General features: G+C 35.4%; 1 protein-coding gene across 2 annotated transcripts; it reads right to left on the bottom strand.

The window, feature by feature from the left end:
- Positions 1-304: 304 nt before the first annotated feature.
- Positions 305-17,395, bottom strand: LOC108561901 (paired box protein Pax-6-like). Of its 2 annotated transcripts, XM_017920017.1 has the most exons (4): positions 17,318-17,395; positions 6,641-6,781; positions 1,842-2,341; positions 305-1,379 (listed from the first exon to the last, which is right to left on the bottom strand). In XM_017920017.1, the coding sequence occupies exons 1-4, from the start codon at positions 17,352-17,354 to the stop codon at positions 843-845; spliced, it is 1,215 nt and encodes a 404-aa protein (XP_017775506.1). In that variant the 5' UTR covers positions 17,355-17,395; the 3' UTR covers positions 305-842. The 2 variants fall into 2 exon arrangements, with proteins under 2 accessions (XP_017775506.1, XP_017775505.1); XM_017920016.1 differs by lacking the exons at positions 6,641-6,781; positions 17,318-17,395 and adding an exon at positions 3,431-3,718.
- Between the last annotated feature and the right edge of the window lie 5,990 nt (positions 17,396-23,385).

Raw genomic sequence — 23,385 nt, forward strand, 5'->3', positions numbered from 1 at the left:
TTAATATCAGTGCACTTCGACATGTTACCAGCTTTTGCAAAAAATGTATCAAAATTAAAATTTTGTGAAATTGAATGGCCAAAATTTTAGTTTATTTCGAAACATCAATTTATTTTGTGGAATTACTGGGAAAGAAAGGAAAGAAATAATTCTAATGGTTTCTAGGATTTGCCAAATATAATTGAAATCAAAGTTTTATAGAATCGATAGGAAATAGTAAAATAAATAATAAACACAGACGAAATTTAAACTTATTCTTTTCATTTATTTAGGAGAAAGAACAAAAAAATATCTTGATCGTTATTGGTATTTACAGTTTGCTTCCCGTTACAGAACAGAACAGAATCGAGAGATGACGACGACCGCAACGTTTTCAGTGTTTTCAATTTCTTTCGTCCTTCCAATGCAGAAGCGAAGCGTCATTTACAAATCATCGCCGCATCATTAACATCAACAACAAGAAAAGAAGGGAAATTTTTACAAATGCTCATTTAACAAACGAACAAAAAGTACGGGGACAAATCGTTTTGGTGTCGTTTAACAGATCGTGCTACAACTGACGATGAGACGGGACAACGTAACGGATGATTTTTATACAGGTTTCGGTTTCACAACGTTTATATAAATAAGTATATGTACAAGTAATAGTTGTATAATAGGGGACGAGGGGGAAAAAGGATTTTTGATCATCTCAGCTAATCCTAACTAAATAGTTAATTAATTATAATTATAAGTAATATATAACTTAAGTAGTTTTAAGTTCCTGCTTTGGTAATTGGATTCTTAATTGTGGGGGAGATTCATTCGCACAGAGTTTTTGGGGTGTTGTTCGAAAGTTCGTCTCAATCGCGATCGTGCATCGTGAGCTGAAGCGGCTGGCAGGTGGAGGGGTTTGCATTCAGGCTGGGAGAGTCGACCACTTCAACGGGGCTCGAGGACCTGGATGCTGCCCTGAGGTGGGCCGCTGACGATGATTCCTCCACGTCCGATTCGTCATTGACGTTGATCTCCTCGTCCGAATCGGTGACGTAACCGGCGAGCGCTAGTGCGGTGGCCGCAGGGCCGAACGCTTTGAACGCGCTATTCTCGCCGCCCATCTGCAGGAGCATGGGTTGCGGAGGCGGCGCCTGAAGCTGAGACGATTGAGACTGCGGATGACCGCCACCTCGATGATGGTGGCCCCCCATGAGCGGCGAGCCAGGGGTGGAACCGGGATTGTAGTGAGGCGGCGGCGACGGCGGCGTCAACCGACCCGCCCCATAGATCGAGGAGGAGGCGCCGCCGCCTCCGCCCATCCCCTGCGGCCCAGGCGACGACCTCTTCAGCAGGTTCATGCGCTGGTGCCGTCTCCATTTCGCCCGTCTGTTGGAAAACCAAACCTGGTTAACATACGCAAACCGAATTAGTCTTTCTCACGATCACATTTTTACCAAAGTTCTTTATATAATTTCATTCTTTGATTCTTGTAGGCAGAGCATCGACAGTTTTGGAATACACATTTTGGAATGCACATATTACAAACATTGAAAAAAAACGACTTGTATAAAACATTTAACAAAATTGCATTAACATCAGTATCAAGAAAATGAGACACAAAAGTATAGCAAGCGTAACTAATACAAAGTGAATTCTAGTTTTTCGTTTCAAAATAGTTTTTATAAAATTACTAGTTAAAGACTGTTTAAGACATATTTTGTGTTAATTGTATTTTGTGTACAAGTTGTATCTTCATTTTATTATTATACAGGTCGTTTTCAATTTCCATCAAGTAATGACAAAATTACTGTGTATTCTAAAACATTTTGAGATGCACTGGATTCAAGAACGAAATGAAGACTCACCTGAACTCGTGCTTCCGAGAGCGACGTCTTCGAGGCGAGACGTTCGCGCGTCGAAACGCAAGGATAATGACTTTTTTCGAACTCCTTTTCGAGCTCCTCCAGCTGATCGGGACTGAATGTGGTACGATTTCTGCGGAACTTCGGCTGCTCCGAACCGTCCAGACTGGAATCGTCCTTGCTATCGTTGTGACCGGGTGGGGAGCTGAGCAGGCCGTGATCCTGGTGAGGAGATGCCGAGGATCCGGGAGATCCGGCCATGACGGATCCGCCGCCTCCGCCACTCCCGCTTCCGGCGCCCGGTGGCTGAAGACCCAGAGGACCGTTCGGCCAGAGCGGAGAATGCCATGGAAAGGCTGCAGCCGCCGCGGCGTATGGATGAGGATGGTAGAGGCCGTAGCCGGCGGCACGAGCGAATTCCGCCGCCGCCCTCTCTGCCGCCCTATTCCTCAAAATCCTGTTGATGCTGCTCACAGATGGCGCCGTCGCATTCGTGCAAACGCCTGCAAATAAATTAAGAAAATATATCCAATTGTTTTTTTGTGTTTATTTATATGACTACTTGACAGTAAAATTATTACCAAATATACAGGATGCGTAAGGTTTTTAAGACATCCTTTTTTTTCTTGGTTGTACTTCATTCTAATAAATTCTATTTACAGGTAATTTAAAAGTAATGTCACACTCCTAGATGACTCAAGTTACTTATGGAGATTTGGGAAGTAGCTAGATCATTCGTTTATAAAGTTCGTAAGGAGTTGAGAACAAAAATGGCAATATATTAGAAGTGTCCAAGTAAAAACCATTCTAAACACCCTGACAGTACGAGAACGCCAGAATTTGTTCAACGAGTTCAACAAATCATTGATTATGATCCCAGAAAATCAATAAGGTCACTTGCAAACAAACTAATAACTCTCCGGAGAGTTAAACATTAAAGATTCATTAAAGCTGCTATATTCAGTATAATGTTTGATATGAATCAAAATGATTTAATTCAAGCTTGTCGACAATTTAGATCTCGAATGATTTTACAAAAAAAAATTCAGAAATAAATTTAATTTCTTTTGTAGTATTTGTTATTTTTTTGGCAAGCATAAATCTGTCCTCAAATACCTGTATTAAAATTACAAATTGCACTTAGTCTTAAGCCAATAATAATGGAAATAACTTTAATATTTATTTCATATTTTTATAAGATTATTGCCAATGCGGCACTAAATAAATAAGTAGTCTTAGACTAAATCATAGTATTAAAGCATTCATGAAATGTTAATCAAACTGAATGTTAAAGATATAGCTTTAGTGGAACTTAGTATTAATGTGTAAATATCAATCTTAGATATGTAGTCGAAGTTCTTTGTAATCTTAGATCAGATTTATGGTTGGGTTAAATCTTGTAAATTGTATTATGCAAATTTCGAAAAAGTTGGCGTGGTAAATTATCCGGAAACAAAACACAAACACACATTTACCAAAAACATATGAAACAGAGTAAGTAATAATTGCGGTAATAACAGAAATGAAACAGATGGCGATATGCCAATAAACACAGGAATCATAAAGGCATTGTAGTCGCCGGTAATTTATACCCGTCTCGTATGTTCGGTCGGCGTTTAACATCTTCTGAGCGATTTCCCCGCATTCTTCCGTCCGATTGTTATATATGTATGCTGTTGATATTAGCGAATTTCACGGAGAAAGAGAACGAGATTGTTGAGAGCAACAGCAGAAGAAAAACAGCAGCAGCAGCACAAAAAAAAAATAAGAGAAGAAAGAACGAGAACTATATTAAGGAAGAACAACAAAAAAAAAGGAAAAGAGAAGAAGGTTCGTTTCATTTAAACGCACGGTGTTTCTTCCGTTAATGATATATAATTTCGCGCAGTGATTTGAAGCGAAATTTGCCTCGAAACGGAAAGGGACACAAACACACACACAAACATAACACGTCTGGGCCCGAGGCGGAACGGAACCGCGCGCGATAAATCATAAATTGTTGCTGTTGGAAACGAAAGAATGAATTCCAAAAAAAGGAATAAAGAAAAGGAATAAAGGAAAAGAAAAAATAATTAAAGTTGGAGTAAATATTGAATGTAATTCAAATATTTCGAGAAATAAAACAGTTTAAGTAAAATGTTTTAATGTTTTCTAAAAAAAGTACAGTATACCAGAAGTTTCACCACAAAACTTGCAAAATGGTTTAAATCGAATTGAGCAATTCAGCACAACGAAACGAAATTGACTCATGAGGTGACTTTACGATGAGGAAGAAAACGTGTCCTCAGGTAACTCTAAATAACAAAGTTTTACCACAGGAAGATCATGTAAAATATCTTGACATGCATCTGGATAGAAACATATATGAACAAAGAGAAAGCAATTAGGTCTGAAATTCAGCAAACTATATTTGTTAGTTGGAATAAAATCAGTGCTATCGCACAACAATCTATTGATATACAAATCATATGATCAAATTGATGTAGTTCAAGTTGCTACATTCTATTTTATGGTATAGTTTTATGTGGATGGACGATGGTGAGAATAGTGCATTCCGGTAGTTGGAACTAACGGAATTGGCGCGCGCGCTTTTGTTTTGTCCGCGGTCGACTCGCGTGTCCAATCGAATTACCATAGCCAGAGATCCCCTTTTGTTACTCGTTATTACCGACGCCCGATGACGTTAATGCAAACAAATAGGATTCGTGTAATCCCGAAAACGCAAATCAGCACACATATATTGTATTCCATTTCTTAGTCATTCGAATGCACCTTGATTTTGATTAAAACAAAATTGTTTATTGCATTTATAGTAACGTCTATGATATTAAAATCATTATAATATTCACCTAATGGACAAATTTTGCTTTCTTTTAGTATATAAAATACTTGATAATACTTAATTTAAATATTGGTAGCATACAGTATAAATATTTGCAGACAGCGCCATCTGGTGAATCAATAATATCGTCAAGTTTTTTTCGGAATTTGTCCCTATTTTTGTATCTAAACAAAAATATATTTTTGGGACCGTTTCATATTTGATTGAACATTATTTGTTCAAAAGTATTAAAATTATATCTACCTATCACTTACATAATATAACATAAAAGATTAAAATATACAGAAATTGTTACTAGTGGAATGTAAATTTAAATAAAAAACTTGACAGTTTGAACAAAATTTATTGGTAAAAGTGCGAACATCTACATAATTTATTTCATATTTAGGTGAAAAATATGTTTAAACATATGTGCAAGTGTAATTTGTGTTGCATACAATGTAAAAACTTGCTGAGAGCGCCATCTGGAATTGCAATAAAAACAAAATTGGTACGTGGCAACGGCACAATTCGCCGATTGTTGTTTGCGTCGGTCGCGCACTCGAATTGCTCGCCCGCAGCGTCCTCCGAGTCCATTAGGTGATTTAGTTCCTGACTAAGCAATAAAATACAAGAGGTGCCCACTCGATCCGAAACGATACTTGAGACCTAAACAAACACGCTTCGCCCCGTCATCGTCAGCGAGGATAAGGATGATGATGATGGTCATCTTCCATCCGCACAAAAGGCGCTCTTCTTGGAAGGCGGACAACGCTCTTCGCGGAACGCTTCTCCTCATATCGCACCGAAAAACCACCGTCCGCACTAATAACTGACGATTATCCTGTCACACGTACACACACACACACCTCAAGCACTTCATCCTCCATAACCCAATTAATTAAAACGCGGATTGATAGCGTGGGCGACTTATTAAAACTTGAAGCTTTGTGTATACGGTCACTAGATGCGCTGTTGCTTTTATACTGTTATCATTAAGGACGCACGCAGCGGATAACGAAATGGCAAAGATTAATTATCAAACTCGGTGAAGCCATCACAGGTGGGCGAATCATCGCGGTTGGCAATCCTTCTTTCTCAACAGGGGGCGGCGAGATTGAGGTATATACCCTGAAGGCCCCTTTGGCGACAAATTACGCGACGTTCCGCGCTGACAACTGTGACTTATCCGCGGAATCGGTGCACAAATGATGTACGTTACCACATTTCCGCTCGAAAGAACTCCTAATTAAAGAACATCTCTCATTTTAAATGTGATTTAATGTTTATTTGTTGTACTTCAATTGCTAATTAATAAATAATTTTGCATGACACCGATATCGTTGGAAGCTTTGAGGGATTCTTCTCATCGCAATCGTGCGACAACAATGGCAAACCGCAACGGTAATTGCGGGAAAGGGACAGAAGAACCCTTCTTTTCCGTTGTCCAACAACAGTTCCATTTTTAATTTTCTCCTCCGTGGAAGCACACACACAAACGACAATTGCGGCCGTCCGTAATTCGTGGGGATGACACAATCGAAATGCGACCCACCAACTGCTTCCCACCTCGTCTCTCCTTCGCCATTCATCCGATGAATACAATACATATTTTTTGTAAAAGAACAACGTTTCAGACTTCTCCTTTATTTATTTCACTTTCATTAAAAAAAAACCGCACACGCAAAATACTTCAATAAAATTACAATTACAACTACATTTCCAACAATATAACAATTGTTATTATATTGATAGTTGGCAATAAAATTTACTCTAATTTTCCATCGAAAGCAATAATTGAAAATTTATAATGAGCAAGTTAATAATAAACTAAATTTTATTTCAGTTTTAACACAAAAAAGGAAGAAGAGTTCAAATCTCTCAATTTAATAATAACGTCAGTATATAATCGAAAACAATAATGATTTTATAAATTGAATTTGAAAGAAGAAACATTTGTACAGAAATTTAATTTGTTTACCTTCTGAAATGAGTCTCTCTCGGATTTCCCATGCAAATATCGTCGGATTTTCTCGCTTGTACTGTTCGATTTTGGAGACGACGGCAGGTGTCGCCACCTTAGGTTTACTTCCGCCTATGAGGCCGGGCGGCCTAAGCGTACCTGAAACAAAACAGGAATATCTCATTAGCAAAACTATACAAAACAAAATAGAAAATATATAAACTTGTTATCATTTCATGTACTAGTCATTTTTAATGTTCCTTTATTAAACATATTTTATGCCAATTTTAAGAATATAAATATTACTGAATAGAATCAATTATTTTTCATGTAATTAATTGAATGTAGATGTTTATTTTGTTAATGTTTATAAAAAAAAATGGATAATCAATCTTCTTCCAATACTTAAACATATAATTGTGACAACTATAAATATTTAAATTACGATAAAAAAAACAAACATTATGTTTTCTATATTGATACAAAACTGAACAAATTTAAAGTTGCTCAATCCTTTCGAAGATTTCAATCATCGAAACAGTTACGTGGAACCGACAAATTTAGAAACTTTGTAACATAGTTATCTGTTTAGTTCTCTTGTTACTATTTTTTGTATGTGTGTGTGTAAATAGGTTGCCGTTTTTTTCCACTTCCGTTGTGGTATCATTGCGTGATTAATTATATACAAGCATAGTGGAAAACGGCCTGGGAATGGAATCGGCGAAATCGGAGTGTCGTTTCAATTATAAATATCGGAATGGAAAGGCGATGGATGTAGTAATGGTGTTTCGTGAAGTTACGGATGTCGTGCCAACGATGATGATTACGATGATGATGATGGTCGGAGCCGGGACGAACCCAGAGCACCCGGGGGCGGCCGAAACGGTGCGAGCTTTACAAGCAGAAAAACAACATAAAAAAAGAGCGAGCGGTGATCGAATGAATGTGAGTTAGAGAAAGAGAACGAAAGACAGAGACAACATTTTGAGTGAATTATGTAAAAATTAAAGAAACGAAGAGGAATAATAATTGTTCGCGTTCGCATTTGAAATAATAAAAAATTGGGGGAAAGAAAGGACCGAAGGTAAACGGTGACCAATTTTTGTTGCTTTTCTTTTGTAAGTTTTTGTTCTCGTTCCTTTTCTTGTTGCTCCGAAGAAAAAAAATGTCCCAAGGAAATAAATAATAACGAACACTAAAGGATTATGAAACGGTAATTACGGTCGCATGTATATGAAGCGACGTTCCAAGTAGCCGAAACGCCCCGGGCGATGAGCCTTATTCTTTTATTTCTCTTCGGTCAGTCGGGCCCCTGTTCTTCTCCTCTTTCACCAGAACCGTCGTTACACGCGAGAAAATCCAATACCAAACACGAAACGAAGAAATGCGACCGAACCGCGTTGCAATAAGTCCAAAAAAAAACACAAAGGATTACAATTTTTTGATATCCGTAAAATCCATTGTATTGTATTCAATATAAATCAATTTGCAAGCAAGAATTATCGATTATACCCATGAAAAAATCAACAATCTTATTATTTTCTTAGATCACTTTCAATTTACTTAACTAATACGAAGCAATAATTATGTTTGCATTCATGTTCATCTAATTTAATGTCACATTAATTTACTTAACACACTTGAATTTTCAATAATTACATTCTTGTAATAATAATGGCGAAAAGCATTAAATTGAAATGCTTTTATGTTCATAAAAAATGTTGGAAATGGAATAAATGTATATTTTATATAAATTTCATATATTTTACTATTATTATATAAACTATATAATGAAATGAATGGAAAAATCACTTCACACATCACTATGTTATTTGCAATTTAATTTTGTTTCAAAAATCGTCTCATCTTACATTGTTTTATATAATTATTAGTTTCTCATTTACTTATAGAACATGAAGCTAAATAAAATAAGTGAATATTTTACTTTCAAGTTTTTTAATACTATAAATTCTTTCAAACTTTAATATAAATTTGTTTGCAAATTCAATACATTATTTTCTTCCTAAGCTCAAATCTATATTTTTAGTTTTAATGAATTCAGACGAAAGCTTTCTCTCTACAAAATCAGGCGCTTTAAAAGTTAAAAAGTTGCCTTTCCAATAGGTTAAGCTGTGAAACAACGATAATTTTCAGAAGAAGAAAAGAAAAAAGAAAAGAGAAAAATATGGAATGGTGCATTTTCACCACTCGAAGTCTCTTATTGTTTTTAATAACAGACGGATAAATGCCTTCCTTCCTTCCGTCCATCCTTCTGACAACACAATGATTGCCCTTCATACATCGCGCTCTCGCACATGCATGCATACGTGGCAATGTTTTGTGCAAGAAGCTTGTACTTATGCATTCAAGTTATCATTGTGCGAGCAGAAGTGGCTATTACTTATCCTGCCAAGGCCTCCTCCGACGACATGCGATCCACAAAATGGCCGCCGACATTGCACCAGCAGTACTACTACTTGCTACCTATACCACCTATATACCTCTCCACTACAGTGGACATAGCTAGTGCACACAGTCTCTCGACCGGACTACTCACACATACACACCACCCCTCTGCTTTTGCTTTTGTGTTGATGCAGTTTTGGTCGGCTTTTAATAAACGCCGGACGGTAATAACTGGCATTACCTCGCGTCGCGTTTACCATTACTACTGCCAACTGCACGATGATCACCGTCATCATAGCGATGATGCCCACCGCTGCGATGATGATTACGATGATGATGATACTCGAATCATTCACTCGATTATTTATTTACCTGAGTAATTCCACGGCACGGCTGTAATTACACAGTTGATGGACGTGAGCCGGGGAGAGACCAATCAATTATTTATCGAACCGAAAGAAGAAGAAGAATAAAAAGAGGAGGAACAAACGACGCCCTCCTAGATGCAGGAACGTAACCAGCTTTTCATCATCTTTACATTCTTGCAATTATCTCAAATATATACAACAGTTTAGTTTCGTATTCATCAATTTGCTACTTAAAAAAATATAAATTTAAAACGAATATTATCTCGACGTATAAATTAAAAGTATCTAATTTTTGTTATATTTGTATGAAAAGTCACTTTAGGTAAAATGGCTATAGACCGCGATCTTTCCGTTGATGTGATATTTCATCCAGTTTTAAATTTTTTTGTTACATAATTACACTGAACTATAAGAGACATCAAATATAATAGATAATTGCTATGAAATAGTGTTTTAGTAACGTAATTGTGTTTGGTACACCTGACTGTCATTTAGTTGTCATTTATCCCTTATCACATTTTAATCCTTTTTCATCAAATCTGTAGTCCTGTTGATGAAATTGACCTGATTACGTCCCTGCTTAAAAACGATCGATCCAATCCGGCTTCCGCGTTTCGTTTCAACCAGCCTACAAAACCACCACCAGAGTAGAGTGGAGTGGAGCAGTAGTTTTCATGGAACGGAAACGTCCTTTCGGTTCGGAATCGGAGGTGGCCACCCCCTCGCGTTTCGCCTTTCGTTCCATTCTTTCTGCGTTTCATGCCTAGCCAATTACATGCCTCCCCGACTGCTTCGCCTACTAAATGCCATATCATGTTCACCCGCAATGAGCATATTTAACCGAACGCACGTTACATTTAGAAAAAGAATAAAAAAAAAACAGAACGAAATTATTGTCTTCACCGTCGGTTTCCACAACCAGAAACACTAATACCCGTGCATTAAGCAAAGCGAAACGACAACAGCGCACTCCCACATCTTCGTTCGAATTCAATTCTTTAGTCAAATCTCTTAAAAACAACAAACCAACATATGTTTTTATATTTATAATTAATCTTAAAATTTGTTATTACTGGTACAAATTCACATTGTCTGAAGGACCTTTTGGTTTATGATCGTCACTAAAAGGAAATCACTTAATAAAAAATAAATAGTAAACGATTAGCACGTTTTCGTCTTTGCGTTAATAGAAAAAGACTTTCTTTTGTCACAAAAATAAATAAATTTTTCGCTGCGAAAATTGAAGATTTATGTTGAATGTAAACTGAAATAATAATAAAAAAAACGAACGAAGAAGAAACAGTTACGTAATGCGAAGGGGCATCCGCTAATTAAGCAATCGTAATTGAATTATGAATTTCCCGAAAGCTCTTTGCAATTCGCCTAAGTTAAGTGCACGTATTTAGTTATGATACGTGCATGGAAAAACAATGTTTTTAATGAGTTTTCAAAGTATCGCCAGCTGCGAACATATGCAAAACGGTAAGACGCGGAGGGTAAAGAGGAATCTTCGAATGCAGGCGAAGGTGCATACACGCGGTTTAATTAACAATTAAGGAAACAAAAAAATAACGGACAATTATACGCGTTTAATTAAATTATGTAGTAAGTGTGAATGCATGTGCGCGAATCGATTTGCATAGGGGGCGAAAACAAATGCTGGTTCTTATGGCAACACAAACGAACGAACAACAACAAAAAAAACAATGGAAATTTGCTAATTAATTGATTAATCAATTAACGATGGTGGCGGCGGCGGCAGCAAGTCGAGGAAACTATAAACATAGCAATTGTTTATCTGTCGGTTATGCGAGTCGGAAAACGGCCGTACCAACATGCCTATAAATTTCCCTAATCCTGTTACGTTGTCCATTTCGTTTTTTCCTATTGTCTTTTGTTTCCCATTCCTATTCCGTCCTTAATTGCGTAAACAGACAGAACGCACTCGCACGATATATATGATAATTGCACACATGGGCACATTTTCGCATTAATTACCACCATGGGACCGTCGCTCGTCTGTCCGTTCCTTCTTTCCTACTACCATTTCCATCTCTCCTTATAAATTATTCAGAGTATTCTACACGCCAATAAATTCGTTCATATTACCACCATAATCTTGTATATTTTATAATTGGAAAATATGCTGGATGATATAACATTTGAATAAATTACTTTCACCATTGCTTTTCACCCCATAGGCAAAATCCATAGATACTCTTTAACTATTTAAAATATTGCTTTAAATATTCATTACATGTGATTATTTTGGTAACAAACCACATAATAAATTACAAAATCAATTTGGTTGTATGTGTTTCGATACACATTTTTGCTCAATTAAGCTCAATTTCAAATTAGTAATATAATTTACAAATGATAGATATATTTTAAAGTTCCGTGTTTTTATTTTTTTTTAATATAGCAATTCGAAACAAACTCATCTTTAATATAAAATAATATAAACATGAAGTTTTATGTTACAATATAAATTTCATCATTACTATTATATAAAAATTAATTTTGCAACATTATTTTTGAACTTTGACATGTTTTTTTATTAATTTTATTGACAAATATTACTAATTATCTACTGAATAATGATTGAATTATTTGTACATTTCTTATATTTCCATTCGAAAAATTATAAAAATTAAATCTAAAAGAATATTCTTAATATAAGTGTTTGCAAAATTCTTAACAAAAAAATATAATAATGGAAAAAGAAATATACTCATATTTTCTTTACTTTATTTTTTTATGTCGTGTAATTTTATTCACAATCTGTTAATCAATGTGAACATTGAATAAATTTAATATCGCGGTTGACATTAGGTAAGTAATCTTTCCCGGTGGATAGTTACCATTATGATAATTTTTAATTTGTAAGTTGGCTGTCGTCTTGTAGATTAACTTCCTTAACACTATCATTGTCCATCAACTTGGACGAAGGTCCGTATTCTGAACCTCAATGTTGCCTTTTGCTGCTTTCAATTGCGCTTGATAAAGTTTTGCATTTTGCGTAATTTAACAGTAACAAATTTCATATGTTACTTATTTAAAATTTAACGTTTCTTTTATAAATATTAAATTTTAATAGAGTAATAACGTAATTAATTAAAATTAACTATTAGGTTAAAAGAAAGATTGTTATTGTTAAATTGGTAATGGTAAATGCATTGATTGCGAATAGAACATGCGAGTAGCGGTACAAAAAAAAAACGAAGAAATTAAAATCCATTTTAATCATGATAATGATGACATCTCTGTTGTGAGTGCAGAAAATGGAATAATTGCGACGATTGTCGGGGCCGCACTAATTGGAGTGTAATTTAGTCTAGTGGGAGTTCTGGGAAAACGAGGATAAATTAAAAAAAAACGAACAAAATAAATAAATGAACACTAAATAAAGAAACAACACACAAAATAGTAGGGGGAGGAGGAAAACAGATGCAATTAGACAAATGCATCGGACTATTCCCCGCAAACCTCCGGATGATGCGATAAAAGACCAATTAAACTCACACCGCACGTTTTTCATCATCATCGTTCACCTGTTTTCATTTTTTTGTCGTGTTTTGTTTTGTTTAGATTCTCATTCGTTTGCGACAGAAAAGAAACAAGCGAACAAAAAAAAAGTGAAAATCGCGTAACAAAAATGGAATTCCGCGAACTGCGATCGCATGCTGCAGCCAAACGTACACGCATGCATGGCGTGCGACGGACGTGACAAAACCTGCATTATCTGCACCATCCGAAGAGCACAAGGTTCGTACAACATTGTACAACAGCGACGACAGCAAACAAAAAATATATGTGTAGCGACATTGTGCGATGTACGAAACAATGATGAAAGGCCGCAAGTTTCGAGCTTGGATTACCAAGCATGCATTCGTTGTTCTTCGAATGGGCTTTCTGCAGGAAGACGCTGTTCGGGTAGTAGTAATAATCACCAGAAGGAAGACCTTAAGGTGGTAACTGCATTCCACGCTCGTCAACTCTCCTCATCGGACAGATTATATTTATTAAAATGTACGCATACAAAAACAATAATTTTGAATTTACATCGTATTTTTTAAATCTTAAAGAAAAACAATCTTTTTCTTATTACCTCTTCAGCATTTTATGACCCACATCGCGGAGACGGAAGAGTCGACGAGTTGCACTCGCATTATTATACAATATTAATAATTGGAGGTAATTGATTCAGCATACTACGTGAGTCGTCGATCCCGGGAAATCTTGTGCGTGCGTGCAGCTTTCTATCTAATAATTGGAATCGCTCATTACGTAATTAAAAAGCATCAATTTTGCAAACTGTCGATAACAAATATTAATTGCACTCAAAGTTTGATGTTTCATCTTGAATAAATAATTCGTTTTTGAATAATTCACGAGGCGATCGATAGATGGCGTCGTCGGGAGATGGTTGATTGGGGCGGGGTTTTTTGTGCCATCGAAGCCGATTGGTTCCCAGGCGATGACGGGCCAATTACGTTCAGTTTGTCACACGAAACGGTGTTTCACTTCGTCGCAGATGAATTATTAAGCGCGGAACTTTATTACTCAATCCGGGAGGACGCAATTATGCCTTCAATAAATCATGGAAATAATGCAACTGTTGTTACACATTATCATCATTTTACCTTTATCCCATTCTTTCATACCATTAGAACATTAATATTTAAAGAATAATTTATATGAATTCATATTACGTGTAGACATAAGCATATTTATAACCTCGATTTTGCATATCTTTTGGCTTCAAGAAACAATAAGTATAATAATATTAATCATATATCAAACGTATTATTCAATAAATTTCTAACATACATTAAGTCAATTAACCGTTTATTCAGTTACTACAAGTATAAAATTACAATCAAGATGTATGTTACGTTCTAAATGTCATAAACAACATAGATATTATATACAAATAAAAAATAGTTATTTTTGTTTTAAATAAAAACTTCGAGTACCTCGTTAATTGTTTGTAAATTAAGATCAATAACAATTAATCAATATACTTAATTGAGTGAGATAAGATTGGATTTATTTTTCACAAACATAAAATATTGATTATCACAAGTATGTATATTATTTCATTAAAAATTAACTCAATATTTTTTTTTATAATTTGTGAAAAAAATATTATCCATTTTTTTATTTTTTTTTAATGTTTTTGAATTAGAAAATGGCAGAAAAAAAAACAGCAAGGCTGTGAGGGCAGTAGTGGTAAATATAAGTACCATTAACGCAATAAAAAAACTAAACCAAAATGTCTCGAAAAGGTTAAGTTACGTTGATTAATTAACTTAAATGTGACATATGTCAATGATTTATAAAAAATTGTGGGTAGATTATTCAGTTTTTAATAACTAATATATTTATTAAAGCGACATAATTGAACTGCGAATTGGGTAATTTTGATTTAATTTAAGTTACTAAAAAAATTGTTATATTGGTGGAATTGGATTATTGACAGTTATCATTTTGACATACGTCACTTGACACGTTTTAAAGTTGGTATCTTTAATATGACATTTTAAAATTACATTTTTTTTCCAGCGGAGAAGAAAATCGCCTTACTAGTATTTTCTTCGACGATTATTAGCATATTATCGATGGAGCAGTTGGCATGTCATACGGGTCTTTAATTATGCAACAAAGCATTCCCCGACGATAAGCATCGACTGCGCTTCTTATATTATATATTTAATGGACACCTCCGATTCACCCACCCTCCATAATCATAATCATCTTGATCATCATCTTCCATCCTCATCTCGCAAGTGCGTAGCACTCTAAAACCCGGGATGTACATAAATCTCGTAGTTAATTGTTGGTGAAATGTGGATCGGAAATTTATTTACACATACAGAGTGAGAGTGGTTTCGTTGTGTGTTGTGTGCGCGGCGGGGCGGTTATTTATGTCCCCCCATCTGGCATTATAAATGATAGGATTTGTTGGGGCCCTCGTAATCCGTGGATTTGTTACAGATTTTAATTACAGGTCGAGCCGATTTCTTGTTGGTTCTTCGCTCACTGGAAGAGAGAAGAAACCGAGCGGCAGCAACATAATCCGACCTTCCTTCTCGAAATTACAACGATCAGATAGTATCGTCTCTCCCTCTTGCGCATTGCCTTACATTTCATTTTATTCATCTCTTCCTTTTCTTTTTCCTTTTTTTTCTCTCCTCATTTTCGTTGATTTGATTTGTGGACTCGACTCTGCACATTAAGTAATTATATGTGTTTTCTTAACGACGATTTATTACGTTTGATTTCTTCATCGTTTATCATGCACCGTTTAATGTTAATGTTTATTTCGTTGTTTGATATTTATTATAATTACCGGTTTCGCGATAGATTTCGTCCGATCCACAACCACAATCGTTTCTTACTATCTCTTACTTTTTTTTTCATTCATACATCCGCTGAATAAATCAATTTTACCTGTCAACAGAGCCGATTTGTCAAATTGCGTAAAACCAAATTTCGAACATACAAACGATTATACAAATTACTCAAAATATTAGATTAAAAATTGTATATTAATTAGTACAATAAGATCACTAATACTCGATTGAGAATTAATTTAATTTAATTATTACAACTATAATCATATCATTGAATTGAACATAATTTACATGTTTAGTTCATGTAAATATATAGAGAACAATTTAGGAAAATAATTTTTAATTTCCAAATATTGAATTTTACAATTATCGTGAAATATCAAACAGAAAAGTTTACTGTTGTGTTATATTCTAAAATTATATTGAGTTCTTTCAAATTGTACGTTACGTTACTAAATTTCGATTTGTTAGAAAATTTCAAGTTATCCGTTAAGTAACAAATGCAGTTATTTCATAATTGATAGTTTATTATTTCTTATAACTACAGGTTCAGCGATAGTTTCCTGTTACGTTTATTTTAGTTTTCATTGATAAATCCCACGGAATAAATCAATTTGATCTGTCAGAGTCGAAGGCGATTGTCCAATGGCTGAACGGCAAATATGGCTGCCAAACAAATGACGATCTCCGGCGTGGCGTCAAGCCGGCAATTAGACAATGTGTTGATAATGTTGGCAGCAATGAATCGCCCGCTTAAGTGGTATAAAGCGTATTTATTTCTGTGTTGCGCAACGCAAGAGATCCGCCATTCATACCCCATCCATGCATGCACACACAACGGCCTTTGTTGTTCGCAAGAAGAGACACAGTGAGGAAAAGCACAGAGAAAGAAGAAGAGAGAAGCGAAACTGATAATAGGAGGAAAATAAGCAAAAAAAATGTTGCAAACGCAAACTGAACGGCGTCGGTGAAGAGAACAACAAGAGTGGTGCCTCTTTCTTCCTTTGACTGCGCGTTCGTTGCTCATCTTCATCCTTTTCGAAGAGTGTATTGAAAATATCCCAATTACACAAGCACAAAGTGCATAATTATATGCACATGTCTGCTCTGATGTGATGGCTAAAATAGCGTTGCGAGCGACGGGATGTGGAAGGACGGGAGGGACGACGCGGGTCACGATTCTATCCATCACTTCGAGGACCTCTTTCACTCTATATATATATATACGTACATCTATACACTCAAGATATACCCAATAATTATTGCAAATATCGAAGGGATCTCCCCCGTTCCACAACGATTCATTCAACTGACTCGAGTCTCTCAGTTTCATACTTCCAATTATTTAAATATATTAACTCTTTGAAAGGCCAGAAATTTCTAGACAACTTCGTCAACTGAATCAACATCGAATGGTATGGACTATCAAAATTCATCACTATGAGAGGTTAGATTACTAATTTTAGATTAAATTACATATCATCAACTTTATTTATATCAAAGTCAGTATAAGATATTTTAATATAGTTCTAATTTGATTCTACAAAATTGTTGTTACTCACCGAGAAGTTTTGTGACTGCGCCCTGTTGGGTGAGCATGTGCTGGGCGAGGTCGTAATGCCTCAATCCGAACCTGGATAATTCCAATAACCGTTGCTGCGAAACAAGCGAAGCCAAGGGGTGACCGGGGGTGGCGGCATTGCCGTAGAATTCACGGAGGGCGGCAGGTGGTAGCACCGTCGGCCCTGCCGATGACGCCCCCGAGCTCACCGACGCCGGATTCGCAATCGACGGAGACGTCGCCACTGTCAACAAAAGAAACAAATACAAAATCAGTTTATGGGTTAAATACATATGCTTTATTGGTGCCCCTCGTTGATCACTTTACTTCATCGTTACGTCCATTTCAACATTCCTCAATTATATAAGAAAATAGTTGATTATGAATAAATATTTTGTGAAGTAGTTAATCCTACAGTTAATTATTTACAAACTTAATTCAATTCAATTTAAAATATTCTTTATAATATACATATTTTTGGTTATTTATAATTGTGCAGATCGATATAACCTAAGGCTGTTTTTGCAACTATTCTTAATTGTATAAAAATATATAGAAAGTTAAATTTACAATCAAATTTGTATAAGCAATTGTAAGAAGTGAATACTCGTGTAATAGGAAATACTATTTATAAAGTACGTTGGGCATCAATTATATTATTTTCGTATTTAAGCTCAAATCTAAAAACAAATCTATTTATATTCCATTGAAAAAATCTCGGTGAATCAAGGTGTAAAATGTTTTCAAAAGATTGAGGAATTACAAGATAATTACAATAATAATTACAAGACAAAATGAAAATGAATGAAGAACAAGTCCGATCTGCATAAACGCCATATAAAATATCGCTTTTTAAACATCGTAATTACACGCTCGCTTTCATAATACAATATATAAAAATTTCAATTAATTACGCAGAAAGCGTCTTCGTTCGTAGCCCCATCTGTCGACACCATGCGAATGAATGAAATCACTTGTTTAAACTGTTTATTTTTTTCTGTATGTTGTTGTTTTGTTTTCGCTCGTATTTTTCGGGGGAAATGGATGGAACACATGTTTCGTTTACGCAACTCAATTTGTTGTACCGAAAAAGTCCGGTAGTATCGATTACCATCTTCGTACAAATGAATGTCTGTGTATTAAGTTAAGGCCGCAATCGAAAATCCTCCCCGGACCTGCACCTGTTTCCATACGTACGTTTGGCTTTGCTTCAGGTAGCCTGGACACCTGGAGCGTTGCGTAACGAGATCGCTCGCATACACACATACACACACTTGTATTTATGTATATATACACACACAACACGTGCAAACAAACACACAATTCGGAGCGGACCACCCCGGGAATTGAGTAATCTCCGATCGGGACAAGGAATTAATTTTGATGGTGGAAGAAGAAGTGGTAATTGCCTTCATTATCGCCACCCCTTCGCAATTATGTAACCCGATGTATTTCGACCGATTTCGTTCTGCTCGCAGTTTTGTACCTTCCTTTAATTATTCTGCGTCAAAAGAGAAGAAGAAAACACAATCTGAGAGGTCATTTCATCAAATTGTAATTCAAAATCGCATATGACGTTTTAAACTTCATTTTTAAATGATAGTAGAAACGTCAACTTAAAACTTTTTTTACAAATTACCGATTTGACAACTTCAACTTGGATCTAACCCTAACAAGTAAATTGTTAATTCATTTATTTTAGACTTAATAATTAGAGTATGTTTATCAAACACTACTAATTCGCTGATTTTAAAATATTACTGTTTACAGAAGAAACGTCAACATATTAACCTACATTTGTTGTTAGTTTCAAGTGGAATTTTCGATATTAATAGATTTGATCTAGAATTTAACCTACATCTAATTTGCGAAATGGACACCTAAACCGTCTAATAATTTACATAAGATTATATCGAAGTTACAATGCAACAGCAATCATCCGCGCAGTCTTGAAATGCGCGATGTTTAAACACATAATATTTTGATCTAGTTACCTATGTTTAACTGTTACGTAAAGCGAGAAATTAAAAAAAAAAGTTGATTATAAAATCACGATTGCAGATCGAATATTTATTACAAGATTTGCGTGTTTTGTGTAGCTACTATTTTTTTGTTTCATGTCCTTTCGCATAACAATTATAAATTGAATGCGATCCAAGGCTGCGCTCGTTCTGTGCGTCCGATTAGGAAATGCGGGAAATTCGAATCGGCCATTTCATTTATTATGCGCATACGGAATGAGTGACAGCGGGCTTCGCTAATCTTAATATACACAATATTCGCATAATTATGCTAATGTGCTTTCATTAAACGAATTAGAATTTATCAGAGTTTCTCGCTTTTCGCGATCATTGCGATTATCCACTTATTTAGAAGTGGAAGAGATTGGATTACGCAATTCGTCGCTGATTGTTGGAAGGTAACGAAACAAAAAACAAAAGAGAGATTTAGGAACAAAGTCGAGACGGAGATTGAAACGAAGAAAATGTTGAATGCAAAGAAAGAAGAGGATCGCAATTAAAACCGGCCCCTGCGGACTGTTTATGAATTCATATCGTCGACGGTCCGAAACCAGTAAATCCTGATAATTGATATCAATTAACGTTATTGGGAGAATCGATACCAGCGATGAAGAAACAGAATGCATCCACAATTAAAATGTCGACGTAATTATAACGATCGGAAAAACGCGATGACAAATTGCCCCGGATCGCATCCCATATACGAAGAAGAAGCAGCTATCTCCTTTCCTTATATCTGACTGCATATCTTCGTCCGTCTCCTTCGTTCGCACGCGCGACGGAATGCTCGTCGCGCAATTAAACCGTGATTCGCGAAATCGGACTCGAATTAATAATTTTATTACACGAACTCGACCCCAGCCACACACAAACATCGATACATAACTCGTCGTGCTCATTGGAAACTAGTTTCGTTTTGATTTTATTGATCAATTCCGTTTACGACGACGTATAACGGGGTCACCGCACGGTTTCCAGAAATTCACCAACAGATGGCGTTTCATCAAATACTCTTGCACGTATGCAACACGTATCGCGTTTCAGCAGTCGCATAATACCATTTAATTTCATTTCAATTGCAAAGTTATTAATTGCTAATTCCAATTCACTCATTATGTAAAATAATTCCACCTCAATGGATGGCGTTTTGCCAAATCTTCACATAAGTATCCACTACGTTTTACTGTTATATTTCCCATCAATTATTCTGATTTCAATATTTGAATATCTTCAAGCTCATATAAAATTATTCAATATTTTTATAATCTAATTGGAATACTATCAATTATTATTTTCTAATAATCACATTTATTCCAAATTTTGTTTTAAGCAATTAATTCTATTATAGTTGAAAGACATAATCTGTTTCAGGATTCCAGGATTTTTAGTCGTAAAACGAAATATTCGTTGATAGAAACATTTTTTCCATATAAATTAATGTTAAACGAGTAATTACGAGTTTTACTCGTTTAGCGAAATGCTTGTTAAACAAGATTCCACTGTATCATATTTCGATTTAACCTACAGATGGCGCTCTAAAAAATACTCTAATATCAATGCAACGCTCATCGCAACATTCCAACTGGGAAAACTCCTGACATCAATTATTACTGCATATGTTCTTTATCCGTTCTTTGGATTCATTCAATTTTCATCCGGCCGAACACACCCACTCGACTTCGGAAAATTATGGATGCACCGAGCGCATCGTGCTTTATTCATAACCGTCCTTAACACGCGCTCTAATTTTTCCCTCGTAATTACCGTGAATTATACGCGGCTCGCGAGAACGTCGGAAAAACTTTGATTAATTCCCGCAACAAATCGATTCGCGCCGATCACAAAACAATTACCCGCTCTATGCTCACTTTGAAAAGGAGAAAGATAATAAAACAAATTATATAAATGCACGAGGAAAGAACATTCGCATTCCATTATTGCTTTCGTAAAATTTACACGATTCTCCGCATTCTCATCAACTAAATAGCGCATTTTTTCCAATCGCGATGCATCCAGCATTGTTTTTCCGACACGCACATAAAGTCTAATCAACCTGACATTCTCACATATCAATGTAATCTTAATTGTTTTCTTCATAACTTAAACCTTTATTTTCAATTGATTTAAAACCAATCCAACAGTTTTTGGATGACCTTTCAAATGTCCATCTCGCTAAAAACTTTGAAATAAATATTAGTTGTTTTTCAGCTTTATTACTCAATGATTATTATATATCATTGCTTAATTTACAGTATTGCCAATTTCTTGACTTAGATTGGGCTCTATACGAATTTGTCAGTTTTCAATGAAAATTGTAATATTTAAAAAATCTAAGCTCAATGTCATTTCATTATTGTTTTATGGTTTTGTTTTAGCTTTTCCGTTTTGCTTTGTTTGTGCGATTTCTGTCGTCCCGCTTTATTATTCAGTGAATTAATAACTCGCATTAGACGTAATGACCGAGACGGGAACGATATGCGAAGGCCGATCTCCGATTCCGATCGTTTCTGCTGCTTAGCTGAAACGGAGCCCGATGAAGCGGAAAATTACCGAACGAAGATGGTGAAAAAACGCGGAGAGGTCCAACTAGATTGATGCCACTCTTCAGCTACGTGCTCCAAGATCTTTTAGTTAACAAAGAAACGACAAAACTGTTATCCAAACCCCATATCTTTATCTATGTTAACTCGCATAGTGTCGGTTCCATCAATATCCCGCACTGTTTGAAACAGCATCAATTGAGGATTTTAACACCCCATAAAAATAATAACAACAATAATTTTGTGTACTTGGAATTTATTTTTATTTTATTAAATAAAAATTTAGATTGTTTTGAAATTTTAGTGTACTATCATGTTTTCACATTGATCGAAACAATGTATTACTATACTTTATAGCAATGTGTGTTTGGATTGATGGTCAAATTAACAAAAACTGAATTATTTCCAGTTTCTTTACATCGAAATTTTAATTAATATACTAAGAGTGTTAACTTAAATATGTGATTGATGGATAAAATGAAGTTGTTTGCTGGACGAAACAAAAACTGGCGCTGAAGCAAATACTAATCATAATAATAAAAAAAGAGAAGCAATCCAATGAAATCTATCCGTTTAAGGATAAAATAATTTAAAATTGTCGCTAAGTCGATTAAACGTAAGTGGTTTCTCGCGAAAAGCATTTGTCGCGTAATAAAACTAATAAGCTTTGATTCATCTTCATCATCATCAACATCATCAGTATCATCATCATCATCTCTCGGTGCGTTGCACGCGCCGTAGGAGAGAGAGACCAGCGTAATTTTATTTATTTCTTTGTTTACCTTATCCACTCGTTCGACTCCTCGTTCCTTTTATTTTCCATTTTTGTTTCGTTCATTTTGTTTTTTGTTCATTTCTACGTTACGAGTGAGACGACGGCTCTGAAATTTCTAATAAATGTAATAACATTAAAAGTGGCAATAAATGTTTAAGTATTAAAACGGCAATTAATAAACGTAATTGGATGCCATTTATCTCTTCAGCAGTACTCGGCCTACGGTTAAACTCGCATCTTCTCGGAACGGACTCCATAAAACTGGACGGAAACCCGTTCATCTCTCTCTCTTTTATCACTTCTTTTGTTCCTCTTTTGTTTTTCTCTCGATTGTTTCCCGATAGATCGAATGCAGATGCAAATGGGTTACATCTCTCATCCAAAAGGGATGACACCCAAAAGTGGAGTAAAAGCAATTACATCATTCTCCTTAGATGATGACCATGATGATGAGCGTCATTTAATTGGGATCGGATCGATTTCCGTAATTCCGTCGTAATTTCAGGAGAAACCAATTCTCGGGTATAATGAGTTGGCGTGTTCTGGGTCGTATAAATTGGACGTTTAAAATATTATTTCTGTTTTTAAACCGTCTTTCAATTACTGTTCGATCAAGCAGGCCACGTTCTAATTTTCTTCGTTTCTTTCTTTAATATTTTGTTTGCTTTTTTTTCTCATTTGAGTTTAAAATTTTTATTTTAATTTTAGTTTTATTTTTCTCCTTCAACTTTTG

This window comes from Nicrophorus vespilloides, unplaced genomic scaffold (genome assembly GCF_001412225.1).
Source record: "Nicrophorus vespilloides isolate i.1.1-1 unplaced genomic scaffold, Nicve_v1.0, whole genome shotgun sequence".
Classification (NCBI taxonomy): Eukaryota; Metazoa; Arthropoda; class Insecta; order Coleoptera; family Silphidae; genus Nicrophorus; species Nicrophorus vespilloides.

Excerpts from the sequence above, each read along its gene's own strand:
- LOC108561901 (XM_017920017.1), bottom strand. The coding sequence starts at position 17,354 with ATGCTCACCCAACAGGGCGCAGTCACAAAACTTCTCG. Across the intron at positions 2,342-6,640 it reads AGAGAGACTCATTTCAGAAG|GCGTTTGCACGAATGCGACG; the intron begins GTAAACAAATTA and ends ATTTATTTGCAG. Across the intron at positions 1,380-1,841 it reads TCTCGGAAGCACGAGTTCAG|GTTTGGTTTTCCAACAGACG; the intron begins GTGAGTCTTCAT and ends TATGTTAACCAG.